Source organism: Miniopterus schreibersii (assembly GCF_964146895.1).
Source record: "Miniopterus schreibersii genome assembly, chromosome: 7".
In the NCBI taxonomy this organism is placed as follows: domain Eukaryota; kingdom Metazoa; phylum Chordata; class Mammalia; order Chiroptera; family Miniopteridae; genus Miniopterus; species Miniopterus schreibersii.
In genome coordinates this window covers 51516276-51538441 of record NC_138108.1, presented here as the reverse complement: position 1 = coordinate 51538441, position 22166 = coordinate 51516276, and the positions used below count along the sequence as shown (strand labels likewise).

Genomic DNA, 22166 nt, shown 5'->3' with positions numbered 1-22166 from the left:
AAATACTTTGCTTATTTTTAAGTTGGGTTGTTATTGAGTTGTAAGAATTCTTTATACAGTCTTGATGCTAGTATTTATCAGAAGTGTGTTCTATAAATATTTTCTCCCAGTTTGCAGCTGGTCTTCATTTTTGGGCCAATGTTTTTTTCAGCGCAGAAGTTTTTAATTGTATTGAAGAACAAAGAGATATTTCTAAGTACCTGCCATATGCCACATTTTTATCAGCACAGGAGATACAACAATGCTTAAGCTTAAATTTGTAGTTTTTCTTTTTAACAAAATTGCCACCTATTGTTCTCTAGCCTGCTTTTTCACTATCTCATTATGAATATTTTTCACATCATTACATATTATTTTAAAGCACGATTTGTAAATGTGTACATAGTACTCTCATGGCTATATTTTATTTAAATATCTCTATTTGGGGATGTTTATGTTGATTCCAATGAATACTAAAATAAGAAATATATGATTACCATCCCTGTGCAGAAATCTTTGTTTACATCTCCAATTATTTTCTTAGTATCGATGCTTATAATTGCAAAGACTGGGACAAAAGCATAGCACTTTGTTTTATAATTGTGTCTTTAAAAAGACTACGGATGTCTTGATGCAGAGATTGCGTCCTTCCCTCCTCGCCATGCCAGCATATGACAAACAGCCTGTCACATTGAAGATTCTCCATTATATCCTTGCTGGGTGAACCGTTGGAGAGAAAAAGTTTTCCACTGAGCTTCATCCCCTCTTCTTCCTTTTGTGAAAGAAGATAAGAGCTCCCTTAGCCATCTATTCCACCTTCTCAGATGATGGGAATAGGAAGAAAGTTTTCTTCCAAGAGAAAACTTGCCAAGGAGATGCAGGTTACCAGACAGCTCGGTGACAAGCCCTGTTGCTGCTCAGCAATGCCCTTAAGGGGCCCCGCCCCCAGCCTGTATAAAGCCAGGGTGCAGTGGGACAGCCACAGCTGGCACGGCCTCCAGAGCACCAGCACCAGCACTGGCACTCGCGATGGCAAATGAAGTGCAAGTCCTGCCCTCCCCTCTGGAAAGGGGGCATCCTCCTGCAGGTAGGCGGCCCACCTGCCCTCTGTCCGGTAGGGAGCGAGGGCCTCACTGCTGCTGCTCCTCCTGCCATCTGTGCCTTCGACAGAGGCGCCCCACAGAGCAGAGGTCCTCAACCTCCCATTGCTACTTTAACTTCATACGGCCTGATTTCCTCCTATGTCTTTGATCTTTCTAGGCTTGTGCATAAAACTACCTGGGGATTTGTCAAGTCCCAGCTGAATTAAAACCTGATTATATAAGGGAGGGCAAGGGTTTGGGTGCTGTGGAAAGAGATAGGTAGGGAGGTTGGTCCTTTCCTCCCTGGCTGTGGGTCAGGAGTGACACATCCACACCTGGGAAGATGGTTTACTGCCATGGAAACCTCCTCTCTCGAGGTTCCAGCTCTAAGAGTCACTTTCCCCAAGATACCTGTACATCTTCTGATTTCATAGCCAGGCAAACCAGCTTCCACACCAAGAACAGCCACCATTCTCTCTTCCTCCTCAGGCTGTTGGGTTGGGCAGTGGTATCAGTGATGTAGTTTGCCTGCCAACAGGCTGAGGAGCACTTTCCAGTGAGGACCCAAGCACTGGGGCTGGCAGACTGGAAACCGCAGCTATCAAGTTGTTTTTCTAAGGTCTCTCTCTCTCTCTCTCTCTCTCTCTCTCTCTCTCTCTCTCTCTCTCTCTCTCTCACACACACACACACACACATTAAATGCATGCTATTTATATCAACTCTCTGGAATATAGAAATTAGTTTTATTGTACTTAACCATATGTTCATCTAGACTGACTGAGGTGTGTAGGCCTATGTTTAGCCAGTTTTATGTTCTTTCAACTGCCTGCCTTCTTTTTTCCCTTTAAGAAAGAGCTTAAAAGCTTGACCACTTTGTTCTTGCCTTTCTCCATTTACAAAATGTATTTATTGGTGTAATTGGGCACCTCTACACCAAGGTTATTTCAGTCATCTTCACTGCAGAGGATGATGGCAGATATAACCTTTGCCAAGCTTGAAAAACTGACACAGAGGTTCTGTGGTTTTCTGTTGAGCAGCCTAGCTGAAAAGAGTCAGAATTTTCACTACTGATTTTGAGTTTCCAGTTCTGGGCTCCATGCCCTGTTCTCCTGTGGCAGACTCCTGGCACTTTATATTTATAATTGGATTTAGCAGTATTTAACATTATCTATATTTAAAGTTAATGATGCTACCTAATGGTCAGGAACTATATATGCAAATTATTAGAAGAGAAGTCATTACACAGAAAATGACACACACAAAAAGAACACCATTCTCTTCTCACCACTCCACTTCAATCTTTCATAAAACAGTTAAGCTAAAACCTGATTTACTAAATTACATTTACGCACAAAGAACACGAAGATAAACTTAACCAAATGAACGTTCAAATGAAACCACCAAGAACTTTCTGTCCCCACCACTAATGATTGCTAATTACTCTGTGTACATAGCACACCATGAATCCATCAAGCATGTCACAATGCCTCTGGCATGACAATTAATTATTATGAACTGTGACACTACAGATAAGAGGTTTGGGGTAATTAGAATGGAGATGAAGGCAGACTTTTGCCTCCCCACTGAGATCAAGGAAACAAAGAAGCCTCATCCTTCATCTTGCCTCGCTACCTATTTTAAGTCTGAACCAGTTTGCTATGGTGCAAAGGTTTTATTTATGGAACAATAATAACTCACCACCAGAATTCCATTAAATCTTCACCTGAGATTTTTATAAGCAATGTACAGATCCCTGAAAGTGGGAAAGAGACATGGTGTGATGGGATAGATTTGACATGGCCTTTGGAATCAGACAGACGTGGGTTTAAACCCACATCTCTGAGCATCAGTTTTCTCATCTCTAAAATGGGGGGTAATAACTAACATGTATATTGTCAGGTTGTTATGATGATGAAAGGCAATAACCTATGTGGGGTACCCAGAACATGAATGTTAATCCCCATAAAATGCAGGCCTCATAAAACACATAAGCTGTCAGAAGAAATTACCCTCCCCAATAGCAAGGCCTCAGATGTCTGAGGGCTTCTGCATGAGGCACTATTGCAATAGGCAGAAGAGAAGGACCCTGTATGGAAAATATACATGTGCCTGCCCCATCACAGTTAAAAATGAAACCACTCTAAAGTCAGCCAGTGGTAACTTTCCCACCTACACATCGAGTGCTTTGCAGTTTTTCTTCCATGTATATTAATATAGTGCTTTGCAGTTTTTCTTCCATGTATATTAATATAATATATTGCACCTCTGTTAGCCATGGTTATAAATTTACGCTGTGACACAAGACTACATTAAACATGAGCTGGCCGGGGCTCTAGTATGCTTAGCTTTGCATTTTCTGCTTTTAAATTTGCCTCACCCTCAGTTTTGTAAGAGCCTCATCACAGCCAAAACTGTGTGCGTAGGTGATCAAGGAAGCCAAGTACATACGTAAGGAACTAGAAAGAGCAGGAGTTCATGAGTTTTTCTATATACTCCCTGCACTTTTTAATGTGGTTTAAGTCAAATGAATCAGAGCCATCAGAGGGACCACCACTGAACCCCCAGAGAGAATCCGTTTTCTGGCCCATGAAAGAGAGAACCAGGTTTGGGGAGTAGATCCCCAAGTGTGAAACTAATGCAGGTAATGGAGGTAGACTATAGCTGCATAAGGGCCAGCGTTATTTAAAAAAACAACAAAAAACACACAAAGGCTTAATTCTCTTAACTTCAATCTGCTCGAGTCAACTTAGGAGGTTTGATCTGTGTGTTTGAGAGAGAGGTTGGGAGACCCACTACCCCGAGCGTCACTGGGACGGCGTTTGATGACTGCAAGAACAACCGAATTCGCTCAACACTGCCTGTGCTCCCGGCACTGCACGGAACCCTCTAGACACGGCAACACCCCTGCAGGCTGAGGACATAGCATCATCCTGTTCCACAGCGGAGCACACCGAAAGTCAGCAAGGTCGGGGACGTGTCCAAAGCTACACACCTGGAGGGCAGTGGGGCTCAGACTTGAAATGAAGTGGACTCCTTGCCGAAGTGCTCCGCTCTAACACCCTCTCTCCTTGCTCCCATCCTTCTTCCAATGAGGGTCTTTTAGGTCCCAATTGGCAGCTTATAATTTGCTGAAAAATCAAATGTAAGCTCAAAGGAAGCATTTTGCAAATATCTAATCTTTGAATTAAAATCTTCACATAAAAGTCCTAAGTCACGAGGCAGAGCTTGCACAAAGCTGTGTGTTGTTCAGCTTTTTCACATACATTCTCCACCGATTAGTGAAGAAAAAACTTAATTTTTCTGGCAGGCTTTTCTTTCTTTATCTTGACTACCCTCCATGAAAAACTGTGCAAAATGTCTGGGAAATCTTAACTGGAAAATTATTATTTAGCATTTTAAACTCAAGGGTCTATTTTTGAAGGTATAAACTGTAAAAGAAGCCACAGGAGGATAACTTTTACTCAGAGATAGGAAAACAAAGTTTCATTTTCCCCACATAAATTTTGATTTTCTAATGAAAGTATTCAAGAGTCTGTCCCTCTTTTCCATGTTCTATCTCTAGTTCATTTTGCTCATTGAAAGGACCTAAAGTTTTACCTTATGTATTTGTATTCAGAGGCCCTTTAAAATCTTAAATCAGTTCATATTTCACTTCACCCAATTCCAGTTTGTTCTTCTACAAAGGTTGAAAAGGCAGTATAGTCCCAAACAGAATTATGTAAATGTTGCAAATGTAAATGAACTAATTTAGTTACAGTGAGACTTTGAAGAGGTCCCATGAGTCAGACCTGTCTGGTATAAGCAAAATGGGCAAGAACCAGGTGGTGTTGGGTTGTAAATGTTGATTTACAGTGGTTTTTCTAGATCCCAGGAGACCAGCGTCAGCAGTGCTCCCGGCAGAGCTTTGAAGATGACCCTCTCACAAACTGGCTCCATCTGGTTGGGCCACCTCAGTGTCGTGAGAGCCTTCACCTGCGCATACCTCAGTGTATCCATTATAGTAGGGGAATATTATCTGCTGCTTCACGGCTGACCAAGTGAGAGTACCTACCCGAACACGTTTGGTACAAGAACTGTGCTCTGGAGATCCAAGCTGTGGTTCACTACGCTCCCTGAATCACTCATTTAAAGCCCACGGCCCTACACCAAAGAGGATTCAAAGACTCCTGCATAGAAATAGGAATCCTCTGGGAGGATTTTTAATTTCCCCTCAAATGTCACTCTTTTATTGTTCTTAAGAATGAAGGACTCATTCCCATGTTTGCATTTTTAAAATTTCCTGTTGGTATCTGTTTCTCAGTTAAGTGCCTTATATTCTTCCGGAAGGGAGGGAAGTGATGGTTTTTCTTTTGTAAGTAGATGGGAGAGTTAGAATCATAGTAAGGACTTCATAATAAAGATCATCTAGTTAAACTGCTACCAAATTCGCCAAAATCCTCCTAAGATATTCACAGCAGGTAGACTTCTTCGCTTTGGCACGCTGAGGGGCAAAGGACATGCGAATGTCCTGGGCAGCCTACCTCATTTCCAATAGCACCCTATTAAGTGTAGCCAGACCCTGCCTTTCTGGAATTTCCATTCTTTGGTCTTCAATCTCTTCTCTGGAAAAATAAAATAAATAGAAATAATAATAACTACAAATTCTTCAGCCCCTATATAACATTTCCTCACCAACAAACCTTTCCTCCTCCCACATGATAGCCCCTCAGATCTCTGAAGACAGACCCCTGAACTCCCCAGCCTTGGCTTCTTCAGACGTGATCTTCCCCGATTCCCTAATCCTCAGGTAGTGCGCTCCCTCCTCCACTCTGCTCGCGTGCGTCTGGACAGCCTCTGGTTTGCCAAGGTGCTTTCAAATGAGCGCCACAAAGCTCAGTATTCCAAAGGTCTTCTCATTTTTAACTGTTGTTTATTTAACGATAACAACTTGCTTCTATTCTTGGGAATAAAATCAGCCCAGATGGAAGAAAATGTATAGAAACAATAGCAACAGGGAAGACAAAAGGAGCAGTAAAAAGAAAATAATTACCATAAACTATTTTAAAAGCCCCTGTCATAAGAATGAAAAATGCTGTGGGAGGGATATTGAAGGCACGGCTCCAGAGCTACTTGATTCCTCCTGATAGAGGAGACAATGGTTGTGTGAACAGTGCCACCCCTCAAACAGGGGCACGCACTCCTCCGTCTTCCTGCAACAGCCAGGCATTGGCTTATTTCACCTCTGTACCCTGTGGCCGTGCAGGTGTTTCCACATAATTTCGTTTCTGCTGCTGAGTACTTCATATGCCTTTTTTCATATGTGCGTGTGTGTGTGTGTGTGTGTATATGTATATATCTGTGTATATATATATATATATGAATTTAAAGGAAACCAAATATGAGAATAGCATTTTTCCCCCTAGACTGCATCTAATATTACAAAATTCTAGTGAGCGGCTTTTATGATCAATAAAAGAAACAGGTTGGTGATTCAAAATGACCGAGTAGAGTTTATTCCATGAATACAAGGATGGTTTCATATAAGACATTTATTAATATAATTAACCATAATAAGCAGAAAAATCTTATGTCTGTTTATGCTAAAAAGGCATTTGATAAAATTAAATATGTGTTTGTAATTTTAAGTGCAATGAAACAGTACTAGAAGGATACTTCCTTAACTTGATGAAACAGTATATTTATGAAAATACACTTCTCCTAAGTATACATTATGCTTAATAGGAAAACACTAAAAGCAATCTTTAAAAATTAGGATGACAAAAATGTCCATCAACAATAATCAGTTTTTAAACCTGGAAAACCTAAGAATCAATTTAAAACTATTATAAACAATGAGAAAATTTAATGAGATTGGGATATAAAATCAATAATAGTGATATAAGGACAATCTGTTAGAGTTATAATGGAAGTCTAGACCTCATTTACAATAGCAACAGCAACAACAAAGATAAAATGCTTAGGGATAAAATCTAATAATAAATGTGTGAGATTATGTGAACAAGTTACTGAGGGACTCAAAAGAAGACATAAATAATGGGAAAGCATATCCTGTTCTTGAACAGAGAGCTACCAGGAATATAAAGATACAAAGTTTTTCTTTTAAAAATATCTATAAATTTAAAGCAAGATCTTTAATACCAACAGGATTTTGTATAGGAAATTAACATACTGATTCTAAAGTCTATATGGAAGAATAAATAAGAATAGCTAGTAAAATTCTGCAAAGAAAATTTAACAAAGAAGGACTAACTCTGTCAGATAGTAAAATATATTATAATACTGCAATAATTTAAATAGAGTTGTAATGGCATATAAATAGAGAGGTTAATGGAACAGAATAGAAGAAATATATATGCACATGTATACACACATGTAGTACACATATACATATATGAGAACTTAGTATATGATAAAGATGGCATTTCAAATTAATAGATAAAAGATGGATTTTTAAAATATTGGGATAATCTAATTTTAAAAATCTATTATGCTGCCACATGAATTACATAAAATACATTCTAGAAAGTCAAGGATTTAAACATACAATCAAAGATTGATTATGCAAAATGAAACCATAAAAGTTCTAGAAGAAAATATGGAATAATATTTATAAAATATCCTAATGGGGAATTCCTTAGTAATACAAAACCCACAAAAGGCTAACAAAAAAAGGAAATGTCTCATTGGCAAAAACATCATTAACAAAAAAGGCAGTAACTGGTAAAATATTTTATATTTGTGATACATCTCAGAGATAAACAGCTCCTATGAATCAATAAAAAAATAGGAAAAAATTTGAATAGTTCATAAAAAATATATAAATGGCTCCTAAAACACAGAAACAAGTTCAACCTTTAATAAAATATAAGAAATGCAAATAAAACAGTGGGCTACCATTTTTTTAAAGATTTATTGATTGACAAAACCAAATGTTTTCTAGCTTACATGGCTGCAAGGGACATGGGGAGACAACTGTCATCATTGCTGGTGAGATTGAAAAACTGGCGCAAACTCTGTGAAGGGCAATTTTGCAAGATTTAACAAAATTCCAAATGTATACTCTTGAGAACTAACAAGATCACTTGTAGAAATTTAGCCCATGGATTTATTTGCACTTGTGCAAAATTATATATATATGAAAGGATATTCATTGCAGTATGGTTTATAATAGCAATGGGTTAGAAATATCTGAAATGTCTTAATATTTGGGAATTGGTTAAGTAAACACAGAATGTTTATATAATGACATTTTAAAGATGTTAAAAAGAAAAGCACATTCTTATATGTGTATTGAAAGAGAATTTATTCCAAAACATATGATTGAATGAAAAATATAAACAGACAAGATGCAGAACACTGTATATCTTATGCTACTATTTAAAAAATAATAACATGTAGGTAGACATATAGAATATCTGTGGATGAATACATGGGGTACTTATGACATCTAGGGAGATGAACCAGGGGGCTGGGAATTAATGGTAGGAAACAGACTGCAGACCTTTTCATGCTTTTTGAATTTTGTGCTTTATGCATGTATTATAATCAAAGCAATAAATTAAATAATAATTTTAAAAGAGTAATGACTAAGTCAACTCACAAAGGCATGGAGAAACAATCAGTTTTCCTTATTTTTCACTTTATTGGAGCTAATTTTAGAAAACTGTCCATTTGACATTCCCATAAAAAAGAATGAACAGGTTCAAAGAAATCAGTGTCCATTTAGCTTTTTCTCATTTGAGCTTGTCAGATTTTAGATGTGCAAATTTCCTGGGAACAGAAAAATAGTATTTACTTTGACTTGCAATCTGAAATGGGTTGTTCCTTTACAAAAGTTGGTTTCATCTGACATTGTTAAACACTTGAATTGCTGTTAGGTCATCTGTAGCCTAATTAACACTAATTGATCTATTGAATGGCATGATTATTAATCTATTTTAATTACTCATTACAATATCTGAGCTTGGCCAACATCCGAGAGAGGTTCGAGGTCTGAGATGAAAAGTGGGTATCCGGTGGGATCAGAAGCATCTCTGTTGAATTAAATGCCTGTTATCACTATTGCCCTGACTTTTGGCTCATTCTCAGAATCTGGCTTTTGAAAGCTTTGGCTGCAAAAAAAATGCAAGCGGTGCACAAACTTTAATCTTGTGGGAAAATAGGAGGATCACACTGTAATTGTCAGTTGCTATCATGAAAAGTGTAATTGGTTTGATAACAAGAAAAAATGTTTTGCAGTGAAATGCCTAAGGGAGTACGTTGTTACTCATCTCCCCAAATGGAAGCTGTAACCTGCTGCCTTTTAAAGCTCGGTTCCCCTCCCTGAACATAAACAAGCAGACCTCAGCGCTTCTTCCCCTCCCCACCTTGTTTGCACAGAATATATTTTTTCTTAGCTTATGTGGTTTCAAAGTAACTTCTTTTATTGCATTGTTTTAGATAAAAGTTTGAATCTTTAAAAAAATAGGTTCTAAATTTTTTCAAATCTAAATTTATACCTGGAATAACAAAGCACGCCCTCTCTTGCTGTTCTGACCATGACTCCCATGTCAATGTTTATTTGTTTATAGTAAAAGCTGGAGGGATGCGAATTTCCAAAAAACAAGAAATTGGCATCTTGGAGAGACACACCAAAAGAACAGGATCTGAGAAAACAAGGTAGGAGACTGCCTGATTTCTTCTCCTGCATCGCCTCCAGTTTTCAGCGACTCTTCTTGTAGAAGTCAGAGGCTCCCCAGTGTTTCAGGACAAACCAAGGCCCCCAAGGCTTTTGCTAAGCAGGGTTAGAGGCAGCTGCCAAGGTGCGGCGGGGTGGGGGTCAAGATCAGTGGTGATGCAGACTGGAGGTGAAAGGCACACTCGGGGGAAAGGTGGCTGCCTTCTGGAGGACTCTTTCTGGGCCTCCATCACCAACCCCACCCACCCTCCCGCCTGCTGAGTCCAGCCCAGCTGTCTTGTACTTAAATGACACAATCCTAAAGGCATTCAAACCTGATGCACATCCCTTTATTCTATTTTCACGTTAGCCTTTAAAATATTGTCCCTTGGCTGCCCTATTCTCATATGCTTTATGCTGAAGCAAATCTCTTAAATTAAAAATAAATGCTTTTTAGTTGTTTTAAATTCATCACTAAATTATTTAGAAACTATTAATGGCTGCTATATTTGACATAGCAGGAAGGCTTATAGATACTGGGGCTGGTTTCTCCCTGCTCCTTCCACCGTAACCTTGACATGCTGCACTGTTCCCAGAGCTAAGCAAAAAGCTGTGGGCTGGGTCAGGCACGCAAATGGCCCAATCACTCTGGGCCTTAGTTAAGGAAAATGAGTATGTTCCAAAAGAAATAAATATGCAGAACTGGCTCCTCTAAGCAGTGTAATGGGGGGCATTTCAGAGACTCTCTCAATATGGTTTCCACAGATGAGTTGAGGAGCATTTGAAGGAGTGATTAAAGGATGCTCAAGGTACCTCCTTAAGAGTTAAAATAGCAACAGTATCAGAAGGAGAATTCGGAGGGAGGGAGACTATGGATTTTCTCTGGCTCTTTCATTTAAAATATTTTTAGATCATTTTTAGTTTTCTTTCTGATTTCTGTGAAGGAAATTGTTTGAAGATATTTTCTACATTAAAATAAAATACTCATTAGTCCCTTTAGCAGTGAGATTTTGTTTCTCCTGATACAAGAAAATAACCATCACGTAAGGAAGGCAAAGCTGAGAGTCCTCAAGAGTGGGGGTCACATATTATTTCTGTAGTGACCCGGCCTGAGGACAGCTCCTAGAACAGAGGAAGCACTCTGTGAGCGATGATGGGCTGTGGTGGACTTGCAAGATGGTTACTTTGGAAAGCAATTCTGTTACTAAGACCTGACTTAAGCATAAGCCCTGTTTATTGTGACACTTAACATGCCTGGGCCAGGGTTTCAGAACTAGAGTCATAGCTTGGAAATGACAGTCTAGTTGGCAACCAGTAGACAAGTCACATTTCTCTGCAGCTCAGAAAAAGGGGACTTACTATTAATTCCAACCTCAGCTGAACAATGTAGGAAGAGGAGTTGCCTAGAGAGTAATAAAGAGGTGATTGGAACCCTCTTAAAAAACAACACTCAATTTTTTTCTAATAGTTGTTAAAAGATGGGAATTGGACTACTACAGAGCTTAAACAGCAAGAAACCTCTCTCTCTGTCTCTTTCTCTCCCTATTTACCAGGGATAGATATAAGTAGGTAGGACTTAAAGCTTATACAATTTAGGTGCCATTTTAAATAAAAATAATAACAAATTACCAATATGAAATGGCTAGGGCCCTTCCTGTGCAGTGAGCGGCAGTGGAGCTGCAGCTTCATTAGCTCCACCATCAATTCACCTCTGCTGCTCACATCTGCTTGGTAAATGGGCGCGTGGGATATGAGTGCCTCGTCTTCATAGACACACATCTCCCCTTACATTTTCTTGGAGAATAGCTTTTGAAAAATATACCCTGGAAAATAAGTTTCTAGGCATCATCAATCTATGTCTGTTTCCTAATAACTTGTACCAACCAACACAAACCATCCAGAAAAAGAAAATATGCCAAGCACAGAGCTTCCTTCAAGAAATTGTACTGCAGGCTTGGCCCTGATTGAAACCCTCCTACAAAATAACTTGGCCTCAGAAAAGCAGCCAGACACAATAGAGTGCATGCTATATCACTCACGTTATGAAGTTCAAAACCCGTCAAAATGAATCTACAGGGCTATACATCAGGGCAGTGGTTATCCTTAGGGGCAGCAGGTTAGACGAGTGTTTTAAGTATGTGAATATTCACCAAGCTATGTGCTGATAACTGAGCACTTCTCTGCAAATGTACTATACTTCAGCGAAGACTTTAAACACAAGAGTAATAATAAGTTGGCCTACAAAGCGTGTGTTACCACGTGGGCACACAGAGGCAGGATTTTTTGTCTTCTAGATGTAGTCAAGCAGAGTAAACCTTAAAGGCCAAGTAGACCGCCCTCTGTATAAATCATTTACCCTCTCAGGGGGAAAGTTTTCAGGTCCTACATGAAGTTTCCTTTCACCTTTGCAGTGCCACTGTGAATGTTGCCAAAATACAGACGATGGATGCCCTGAATGACACACTGGAGAAGGTGAGCGGTGGGTGAGATGTATCGTGGGATGCTCCCAGACAGTACTGACCCAACCCTCAGGTTGCATGGGTGAGCAAGTCGGTGACCACTGAGGTTTCCCCAGCTCAGAGGTTTGATGTCCTTGTGAAAGAATCTGCCTTCAGTCCGAGGAACACAAAGAGGTCTTGGTGAGAAAAGCTGTTTCTCCCAAATTCCTAGTGTCCATTTTATAAATCACCTCAAAAATAATACAGAAAACAAAGCAAGAACTAAAGTTAGAAAATAAACCAAACTGGCAGAATTTTACTTGCCATCCCAAATATTTCTCGGCGACATTGGCACGTTTTCATAAAAAGGCAGCCTGTGTATTGGGAATTCCGCAGTTCTGACCTTTCTCCCCACCACCCCCATAAGGCAGAATTTGATCTGAGGTGAGTGCGGGTGGTGGAGGACTGCAGTTTAGGGCGGGAGGAAGGCTGGGCACTGGCTGGCTTTATCCAGTGAAGTTTGTTTACAAAGGTGGTTGACCACTGCTATTTTTATTTCTATATCTGGGATTTCTTCTGAGTAGCTCAAGAAACTAAGAAAACTTATCAGAAAGACAATGGTTTGGTTTCGTATTCAAGAGTTTGTTTTTCAGTTACATAGGTGAGCTGAGTGAGAGTCCTGATTTTATTTCTAGGGGGCAGATACTTTGCATTTAAGGCAACGAAGAGCCACTCTTTCAGCTGCTCCCACATTTATTGAAGGGACAGGACCGGGCATCCTTTATAGAAGGAAGACTTGCCGTTACTGCCAGAATTAGGGATCTGAAAAAGATTAGAGCAGAAACTGTGCGGCTAGGCCTCTGAGTCCCCATCTGGCACCGGCCCTTCCACTTACTCTCTCTATGACCCTGAACAAGGTACTTATCCTGTGCCTCTGATTTCTCATTTGTAAAATGGAGAAAAGAAAGAGAATACGCCTGAGAGTTTTGTTGTGTGGAATAAACGAGTTCATAGACGGTAAACTCTTGGAACAGCGCCAGGCACGGAGTTGCCTGTTTGCGCTCTGCTCTGGCGAGTAGCACTGGCGTCATGGAAGTGAAATAAAAGGGTATGTCTGTGGTCCATGGGAGGTTACAAGGCAGAGTACAAGACAGGATCTTGATTACAGAGTGTAGCTACAGAGCCTTCTCAGGTGGGGCCTGGTTCTCCCGTCAAATAGATTCGAGGTGAGGTCTTAAGTGCCTCTTTGCCTTGCTGGCTTTACAGGAGGGACAGGGATGGACGAGGCCCTGCCAGGGCAACACAAGCTTCCCGCTCCTGCATCTCACATTCTCTTGCTCCTGCCCACTAAATGCCTCTTCCTCAGGGTCGAGAGAATGCCACAGTTGTAAGTGAAACTAGATGGCACATTCCTCTAAAATATATGTTAACCCAAAATAAAATGTTTAAGGATTGTGATCAATAAAGGTTTATTATGCTGTGTGTTAGGTATGATACAAGGGTTTATGTTGTTTTTTTATAGACCTACGTCCGTATGTCTATGACATAGAGAAGTTCTTTCATTTTCAGTTAAAAATATTAATTCTTTATTTCAAAGATAAAAAGAAGACTCAAATAACAAAAGTAATAATAAGCTGTATTTGGAATAATAAGACAACAGTGAGATAGTGTGTTGTTAGAAATATTTTTAACAGCAACTATACATTTAAAAAGAAAAGCTTTTCCCTGGCTGGTGTGGCTCATTGGCTGGGCATCGTCCCATGCCCAGAAAGGATGCCAGATCGTTTCCCAGTCAGGGCACATGCCCAGGTTGCAAGATCCCCAGTAAGGGGCATGCAGGAAGTTGCCAATCGATGCTTCACTCTCCCATTGATGTTTCTCTCTCTCCCTTTCCCTTCCTCTCTCTTGAAAAATCAATAAAAATATTTCTTAAAAGAAAAAGTAAAACTTTAACACTTAGTTCAGTGTTTACTGAAGTGGGAAAGTGGCTAAGACTACATAGATTGCTGGCTAAAACAGTCTCTTGCATCAGACATCAGATGCCTGGGTCTTATGCTGGCTCTGCCAGTCACTAGCTAGCCAGTCACTAGTGTCCTTGGGCAGGTCTCTTCACTTTTCTGTACCTCTGTTTCCTCATCTGTAAATGGGAATGTGATTAATAGTACCCACATCAAAGTGATATTGTGAGAATAAAAGGAAGTTATAAAACATGTGCAAAGTCCTTAGCACAGTCAGACACAGTTAGCACTCAGTAAGTGTCAGCTTCTAGTCCCAGGCAGATATCCTAACAGGGCACTATTTGAATTCCTGGGCAAAAGATAAAAGGCCAGAAAATCAAGTCCCAAGATTACCATAGTGACTATCTTGAATATGGAAGTTAGGGGGATCCACATATTTCCTTACAGCTAAGAAAAATCCTCCCTGAATCCATAATTCAAACTGACATGCAATAGGATTTCATAATAAAGGTTAATCTTGGGTAAAAGGACCAATGCCTTTTGAAAAATAGATCTGTTGCAATCAGTGGTTGTCAGGAGTTGGGGGTGAGTGGAGGGGTTGATTACAATGAGACAGGAGGGAGTGATTTTTGAGGTGGGGAGGGGTGATGGAATGGTTCTATATTTTGAGTGTAGTGGTGGTCACAGACTATATATACTTGTAAAACTGTAAGGGATATATTTTACTGTAGAAAAATTATACCTTAATTTAAAAAAATAAATGTGTATAAATTATACATCTCATTCCAAAAAATTAAAAGACATAAAGGATATAGAAATATAGCTATTTGCATCTGCTGGTAAATTTTCACCTGTATTACAATGATTCCCTCCACAAAATATATTGTCACAAAGACCTAACAATATGCAATTGGCCAAAAGAAATACAGTAGCAGAAATGAGGGTCCTATCCTCTGCACTTATTAACATTAATTCATACCCTCGGCTAGAATTCTGTCTAGTTCCAAGAATCCATGCTAATTCTCATACCAATTTAAGAATTTAGAGTCTAGGATTATAACAATTGTGGTGGGAAATTTCTATCCATATGCTGTTTATCTTAGGATACCCAACCTAGGGTTTAAGATTGGGGACATTGAAAAATAATCCCCAAAATGTTGGACTGTACACATCTAAGTGGGAAGCAGCCTAAAATTTCCCCTCCCACTATCTCCCCACTCCTCCCTGCACACAGACCTCTGTCCCCACTGCCTTTCCCCTTCCCTCCCCACCTCTCCAGCCCTAAATAATAAGAGAATTCCTGTTTCCCAGTGACAGACCACATGACATGTATTCCTAGCAGAAAAGGAGTTATGTAAGCCTGAAAGCTCTCTAGGCTAAAAATCCGGAAGACCTGGCTTAGACCTAATTCCATCTACTCCTTAGAGATTGTTTAACCTTTTAGAAGTCACGTACCGTATCTCCTCTGAGATTTATGATTCCTCATTTACTTAATTTTTTAAGGCAGGGTTGAGAGAGAATGGTACTGCCAAGGATATTACTTCTCTGGATAGTTATGGAAGTTAAATTTGGCATTAGTTGTGAAGCTTCTCAACATGAAAGTATCCAGTTAAAACATTAGAACAGAGTTGGGTTACTATGTGGAGGAGGGTGGAATGTTGAAGCCCAGTTAAAGTTGGGGCCACTTTTCAAGTTGCCAGGTGCGTCACCAGTGCCAAAGTTAGTGAGATGGATGTGCAACAGGATCCTGGGGGAGAGGGAACTATCAAAGGCATCTGCAAATCTAAAAAGGTTTCTCTGGTCCTGTGGATGAAGATCACCGTAGGAGTAGCCTTGAATTTCACTGACTCAAGCCGAATGTTTTGTTTTTAAGCACTTTACTTAACGGGGTGTGGAAATCTAAGTGCCAAGTTGGAAGTTAACACCCTGGAAAGATGAATGGAAGAGCTGCCCATCTACAATACCACCTAACTTCAGTGTCTAAAGCAAAACCTGCCGTTGATTTTCCCGCATCTAGAATTTCTTTCACAGCTCCAGTTGTAAAGACTTTTAACATGCTTCTTTTGCTTTTTCTCTGAAACCAAAAATATAGGTTCTGAGGTCACAGCTACCCAAGATGCAGGTAAATTCTCAATGTGGGAGTTTCTACTGATCTGCTTTTCAAGTTCAATGTGTTGGCCCTTATGTGACAGAGACACGGTGGGACAGAGCCCTCACACATATGCCTGCCTTGAGTTCTCTCTCTTGCAGAGTTACCCTAGATTTTCTTACCCTAATGAATCAGACAAGAAACATCTTTCTTTCTACAAACCCTATCATTTTACAAAGATGAATGATGAAGAATCCCAAGCTTCCCCAAAGTTAAGGCGCCAGACTGAAAGCACAATGGGCTGTAGATTGTATTCTGTGAAGCTATTCCTACGTATTTCTAGTTCAGACTTGAAAATAAAATCTTCCCATCTGCACTGATATAAAATCTACAACACAGAATTAGGACATTGAGGGGCTGACTGTTTTATTTACAGTTTCAATTCTAATGGAAGATTCCTTATAGACTCTGTACCCACACTCCCCCAAGTCCTTCTACATTAGGATGTTCCTGATGGAGGGAGAAAGTCAACTTGACTCTTGTTGTATATACCAGGGTGTGGCAAAAGTAGGTTTACAGTTGTGAGTACTCAAAACGCAGAGTTAATTCTTGTATTGTTACTTATTAATTATTGGATTATTTTCCATGTGAACAATTGTAAACCTACTTTTGCCCCACCCTGTACAATAGGTGCTAGAAAACCCTGTTCCTGCCCCACCCCCCAACCTGTAGATTTGTAATTTAATAATTATGGGCAGTGTTTCTAAGGCTATTTATTATCTTTGCTCAAATTAATTTCCACTTTCTTCTCAATCTTGTTGATATTCTTTTCCCTAAACTTTCCCCAACCAGATATAAATGGCCAATGAGCCCCAGAGGCAGCCTCCTGTTCATTCACATCTGTGGCATTTCCCTTCTGAGAAGCAGTTGAGTAGAGCTTTTAGAATCTCAGTTAAACACCTTGGTTAAAATGTAACCCCTAACTCTTGTGCATTACTGGTGAGAATGGAAAGTGGTGCAGTCACTGCAGAAAATGGTGGTTGGGAGCCGCTGGGGAAGGAGCAAATGAGGATTTATTGTTCCAGGGGTACACAGTTTCAGTTTGGTATAATGAAAATTTCCGGAGATGGATGGTAGGGAAGTTTGCACAACAATGTAAATGTATTTAATGTCTCTAAATTATACACTTAAAAATGGTTGAAGTGGTAAATTTTATGTTAGGTGTATTTACCACAATTTTTTAAATGATCAAAAAATGCAGGCCCTAAATTGTGGAAATAACCCTGGAGATGAATTAGTGCCACATTAAGCAATAAGTGTGTTCCAACACTCTCTCCTTTCTGCTCTGCTTTCCCACCTCTACCTATCAACACGCTCACGCCGTAAGAACAACAGTCAGCATCGTGGCTTCCTCTCTTCAGTCTCAACTTGTCGTCTTGCTCCATCTCACCTTGGCTAATTGCCTAGGTTTCTGTTATGTCATAATTACTTGTTCATTTCCTTTCTCCCCCCACCCCCTTACCTTACATTTACATTCGACTTGAAGTAACTTGCCAGGTTGTTCTTCCTACCTGTAGTCTCTTGAATGTGATTTTAGAGCTAACATGAAATAACCCATCTGTTTTAGTTGACACTAAAGGCATCCAGTCTGGGAGAAAACTACTAAAGTCAGTGACCTCTTAGGTTTCCTTCTGCTTCTAATGTTAAAAGAAAAACAAAACAAAACACTCTGCCTTTACCATGCTATAAAATGCATGTCATGTAGCCTGATGATAACTGAGCTGACAAAAAAAAAGTCTTCAGTTCTTTTTTTTAAGATTTTTCTTCCTTTCTGCTAGAATGCCAACATAGACTATCCTTGGGTTTAATTATTATATAACTTATACTTGCACATTGTAAAAGAACAATTTTAGAAAAATACTGATAGGCAAAATAAAGAAAAAGACTAGGAATTGCCCATAATTCTTTCCCTCAGAGATAACCATTGTTAACACTTCAGGTTATGTTCTTCCAGTGTGTTTAATTTTTTAAGGCCAAGAAGAAAGGACTTTCTAGTGTCAAGTTTCACATGAAAGGGAAGGCTGTATGCCTAGGGCTCAGGGACATTTGAGAAGAGATATAAGGCACCTATGTTTTCCTGACTTAGCAGAGCCCAAACAAACCATAAACAATGTAATGCTTGGGGTCATGAACAATTTATCTCCCCTTTTATTTAATTTGAGTGTCAAGGCAAGGGCATCTATGTTCAATAGTGATTCAGTTAAATTCCTAGTGAGCTGAGCTATCCCATCCTTGCTTGCTAAAGAAGGTATCCTTCGATACCCCTATATTTGTATCAATGGCTTGAAAACCAAGAACTGGAATTGACCCAAAATGTCTCTGGGTCCAAATTCTCTTCCTACGAAAATTATGTCTGATGTCCTTGTAGCATTGAGCATCCATTTGATTTTAAACCATCCTTGATGTAAATTTCTTAAGGTCTTCTGGTTCTGTATGAAAGCGCTCTTATTGTCAAATAGTAACTGTCTGTGTTCATTTAAATCTATTTAAGCCTGTTTCCTCATACATGTCTTCTGTGGAGATGACTAATGAGAACTTTTGGTGCTTGAAGCTAGGAAGTCATTCCTCAGCCTTCTCTTCATCAGACTGTTTAGACTGAACCATATGAAATGGCCAATGTTACACAATTTTATACCTATTAAAATAGCAATTTCACATGTTTCAACCTAATAAACAGCCCTAACTCTTCCTAACATCTTTCAGAGGTTCTCTAATTTCTGATCTTTTGACAACTGAGAGTTTCTTCCCCCTCAGGACTTTCTCAAATGTTCCCATAGCCTTCTTAGAATATAGTGATCCATATTTGCATACTGGTGCCAAAATAATTGCTAATATTAGACGACTGATGCAGAAATAATGAACTGTGTCTACCTTTAAAAATGTCACTTCAAGACATAGATATGGATGTACATATACATTATGTAGATTATTTTAATATAATATATTTTATAATTTTACAAATTAGAGATAAATGAATGAGGGAAATCCTAGGTTAACACACCATGGGCCCAAAGCTGGAAATGGTATGGGAAAAAGAGATATTATCAAAGAAGTAAACAAAATTGTGAAATTTCCCTGACCAACTGTATTGCTTTATTCTACTTTAAAACTTCATAGCCCAAAAGATCCAATACGATTACTTTTTCTTTCCTTCTCACATTTAGCTCAGCCATAAATTTCCAGCAGTAGTGCACATGGCACATGAAAAACCCAGACCCACTCTGGAGAAGGTCACGCCAATGAAAAAGATGTACATTATCCAACAGCCTCGGAAATGCTAAGCTGGGACCTAAAACAGCCATCTGCCCAACTGCCTCAAACATCTGACACCTTAGCAAAAGGACCAAAACTTTCCTTAGGCTTAGTGCACTTGCTTGGTAAATAAAGCAGCTTTTGTATCTTCTCTTTGGACGTTCGATAATAAAGCATCCAAAACTGTAAATCCAATGTATCCTGGGGCCTCATGGCTTAGGGCAAGATCTCATTGATATTCACATCAGTAATTCTGTTGACTACATGGAGAATCCAGAAGACTTGACTCTACCGCTCTACCTCCTCGGACAAGCTCTCTTATCCTTGATGCTGACCCTGAGTTGTTCCACCCACAGTGAGTTCTTGAAGGCAAAGTTTGAAGAGGAGTACACTGAGCTTTGCAAAGGCCAATATTCTATGTAAACATGAGGAGTTATTCTTCTCAGTGTTTTGTCTTAAGATGCTCAAATTTTCACTTGAGGTGAAATGTCTTTTCCAGTTTCACACATAAACACATAATTTGTTTTGAAGGTTTAGTGATGGAAAATGAAAAAATTAGATTTATTACAAACCTATTCTCTTCTGTAAAGCAATCAAGGATGGGAAGTCAAACAACAGTTTCAGTAGGAGATTTGCTCAGGGCCTCCCAAAGGTTCATGCTCTAGAACTGAAGGGATTACAGTGTTGCAGGGTATTGTGGTTGGAGTGTAGAAGTTGACTTTAACTGGAGGTGGGAATGAGAGGGAAAGTGTTCCCATAGCTAAACCTGCTCTAGCTCTCCTATCCTGCCCACACACACACACACACACACACACACACACACACACACCCCTTCATACACTCACATGCAAATAACCAAGAGCATCCACAGGGAATGGTTAGGTACATTCTTTTACCACAGAGGTTAGCTGTCACTCACTATTCCACCATTCTGAATCTCTAATTAATACTGTTATCCCACCATTCAGCACTTCTCTTTACCCAAGGATGGGATCAGCACTCTAGTCTATCACTTTACAGGTTGACAACCGTTGGAGTATGACCTGGTGCCAAGCCTGTCTCTGATTCCTGGAACTCCAAAGGCACTTGGCTAAGGCCAAGTGGTCATAATGATGCATCCCCCCTCCTCCCCTGTGTTGTTTGGCTCTTTTTCAGGAGTAAGAGAGTTGTTTGAGACAATATCAAGCCTCAGTCAGTGCCAGCGTGAATCAGTAAGAGTTAGTCCTAACCACCCCCACTTTGGCTTAGCTCAGTTCTCAATCGTCTGGGACTATTGTCAGGAATATTCCACAACAGTAAGTGTTGCAAGGTAAATAAATGCACAGAAGTTCAAAGTCCAGCACCACTTCCCAGGGTACAGTAGCAAAGGATAAGCCTGATGGTAAATGCTAGCTGGACCACTGAACTGAGATTAGGAGGCTGGGCTTCTACTTCTGACTCTTACTACGTTGTCGACCTTAAGCAAGCCACTCTGCCTTTCTGATCCTTGTCAAAGAAGCATAACAACATTTGGCCAGTTCAGCCTTCCCAGTGGCATGCTGAGAAGACAAAATGGACAACGAGATTTTCAATAAGCCATTTTAAAAGTAGTGAGAGCAAGGTGGTACCAGGATGACTGTTCTAAAAGCTGCCAGAACTATAGTAGAATGATAAGAGATAGTATAAGCTGAGTCTAGAATAGAAAATGCAAGGGAAAGCTAAAGATTTGACTAGACAGAAGCAGGAAGGAACCTGGGGCGGGAGATAAGGGAAATGGGAAGCAAAGATGGCAGCACTGCTACATCCGACTTTCCTGAGACTAAGACAAGGCCAACCACCCAAAGCAAGTAAGAAGAGAAGAAATCATCATTCTCACTGTCCAGAGATGGAAGACGTATTATAGGGGAAGAGAGGCTGCTTGATGGGAGCCTGTGCAGTGAGGACCCCAGCACTAATTTAGGTCCACAATTTTAGCCATTTAAATCACCATAGAAAGTAAGAAGTTGGATGTGAACTTCATATATGAAAGGAAATTGGAATTATCTTGGAGAATATATCAGAAGAAAAAGGAATAGGCCAATAAGAGAACTTCCTGGTGATGTAACCACAGGTGTAGAAAACAGAAGGGGTTCCCTCTCTCTCCTGAGGAATAAGCCCTGCATGGATATGCTGTGGCTCCAACTCAGTTGAGAAGCCACCTACAATGTGTTCAGAAAAGCCATGGCATTGGGAGAGGGGGTGTCAGTAAGGGCATGGCTCTGGATTCGCTGGCAGATCCTCTTCTTTAGCTCATTTCATTTCAGTTCAAGAGACTCTGTGCTAGGCACTGGGACACAAAGATGAGGAAGACACTGTTTTCCTGCCTACCGGGAGCTCTTAGACCAAAGAGTAATGGCATGCCAACAAGTCATTAAGAAAAGAAAGTTCAGAAATGACTTGGTGAGGGGTGGGAAATATGCTGAGGAAGAGGGTCATCTAGAGACTAGAAAAAAATGTGTCGCCTGTGGAGATCAATAACCCACATGCAGATCTTTAATAAACAGATTTTAATTAAGCTTTTTATGGAAAGTTAAAAACATCCACAAAAGTAAAGTGAATATTATACTGAAACTTCAGGTGCTCAACACAGAACCTCAAGAATGTGGCCGATTTCGTTTTATCTGTGGCATCCAG

At 39.9% G+C, this 22166-nt stretch overlaps 1 protein-coding gene across 2 annotated transcripts; it reads left to right on the top strand.

The window, feature by feature from the left end:
- Positions 1-980: 980 nt before the first annotated feature.
- Positions 981-19682, top strand: DAPL1 (death associated protein like 1). Of its 2 annotated transcripts, XM_081142701.1 has the most exons (5): positions 981-1066; positions 9632-9719; positions 12129-12189; positions 16206-16235; positions 19427-19682. In XM_081142701.1, the coding sequence occupies exons 1-5, from the start codon at positions 1009-1011 to the stop codon at positions 19541-19543; spliced, it is 354 nt and encodes a 117-aa protein (XP_080998827.1). In that variant the 5' UTR covers positions 981-1008; the 3' UTR covers positions 19544-19682. The 2 variants fall into 2 exon arrangements, with proteins under 2 accessions (XP_080998827.1, XP_080998828.1); XM_081142702.1 differs by lacking the exon at positions 16206-16235.
- Positions 19683-22166: the final 2484 nt, after the last annotated feature.

Excerpts from the sequence above, each read along its gene's own strand:
- DAPL1 (XM_081142701.1), top strand. The coding sequence starts at position 1,009 with ATGGCAAATGAAGTGCAAGTCCTGCCCTCCCCTCTGGAAAGGGGGCAT. Across the intron at positions 1,067-9,631 it reads AAGGGGGCATCCTCCTGCAG|TAAAAGCTGGAGGGATGCGA; the intron begins GTAGGCGGCCCA and ends ATTTGTTTATAG. Across the intron at positions 9,720-12,128 it reads ACAGGATCTGAGAAAACAAG|TGCCACTGTGAATGTTGCCA; the intron begins GTAGGAGACTGC and ends TCACCTTTGCAG.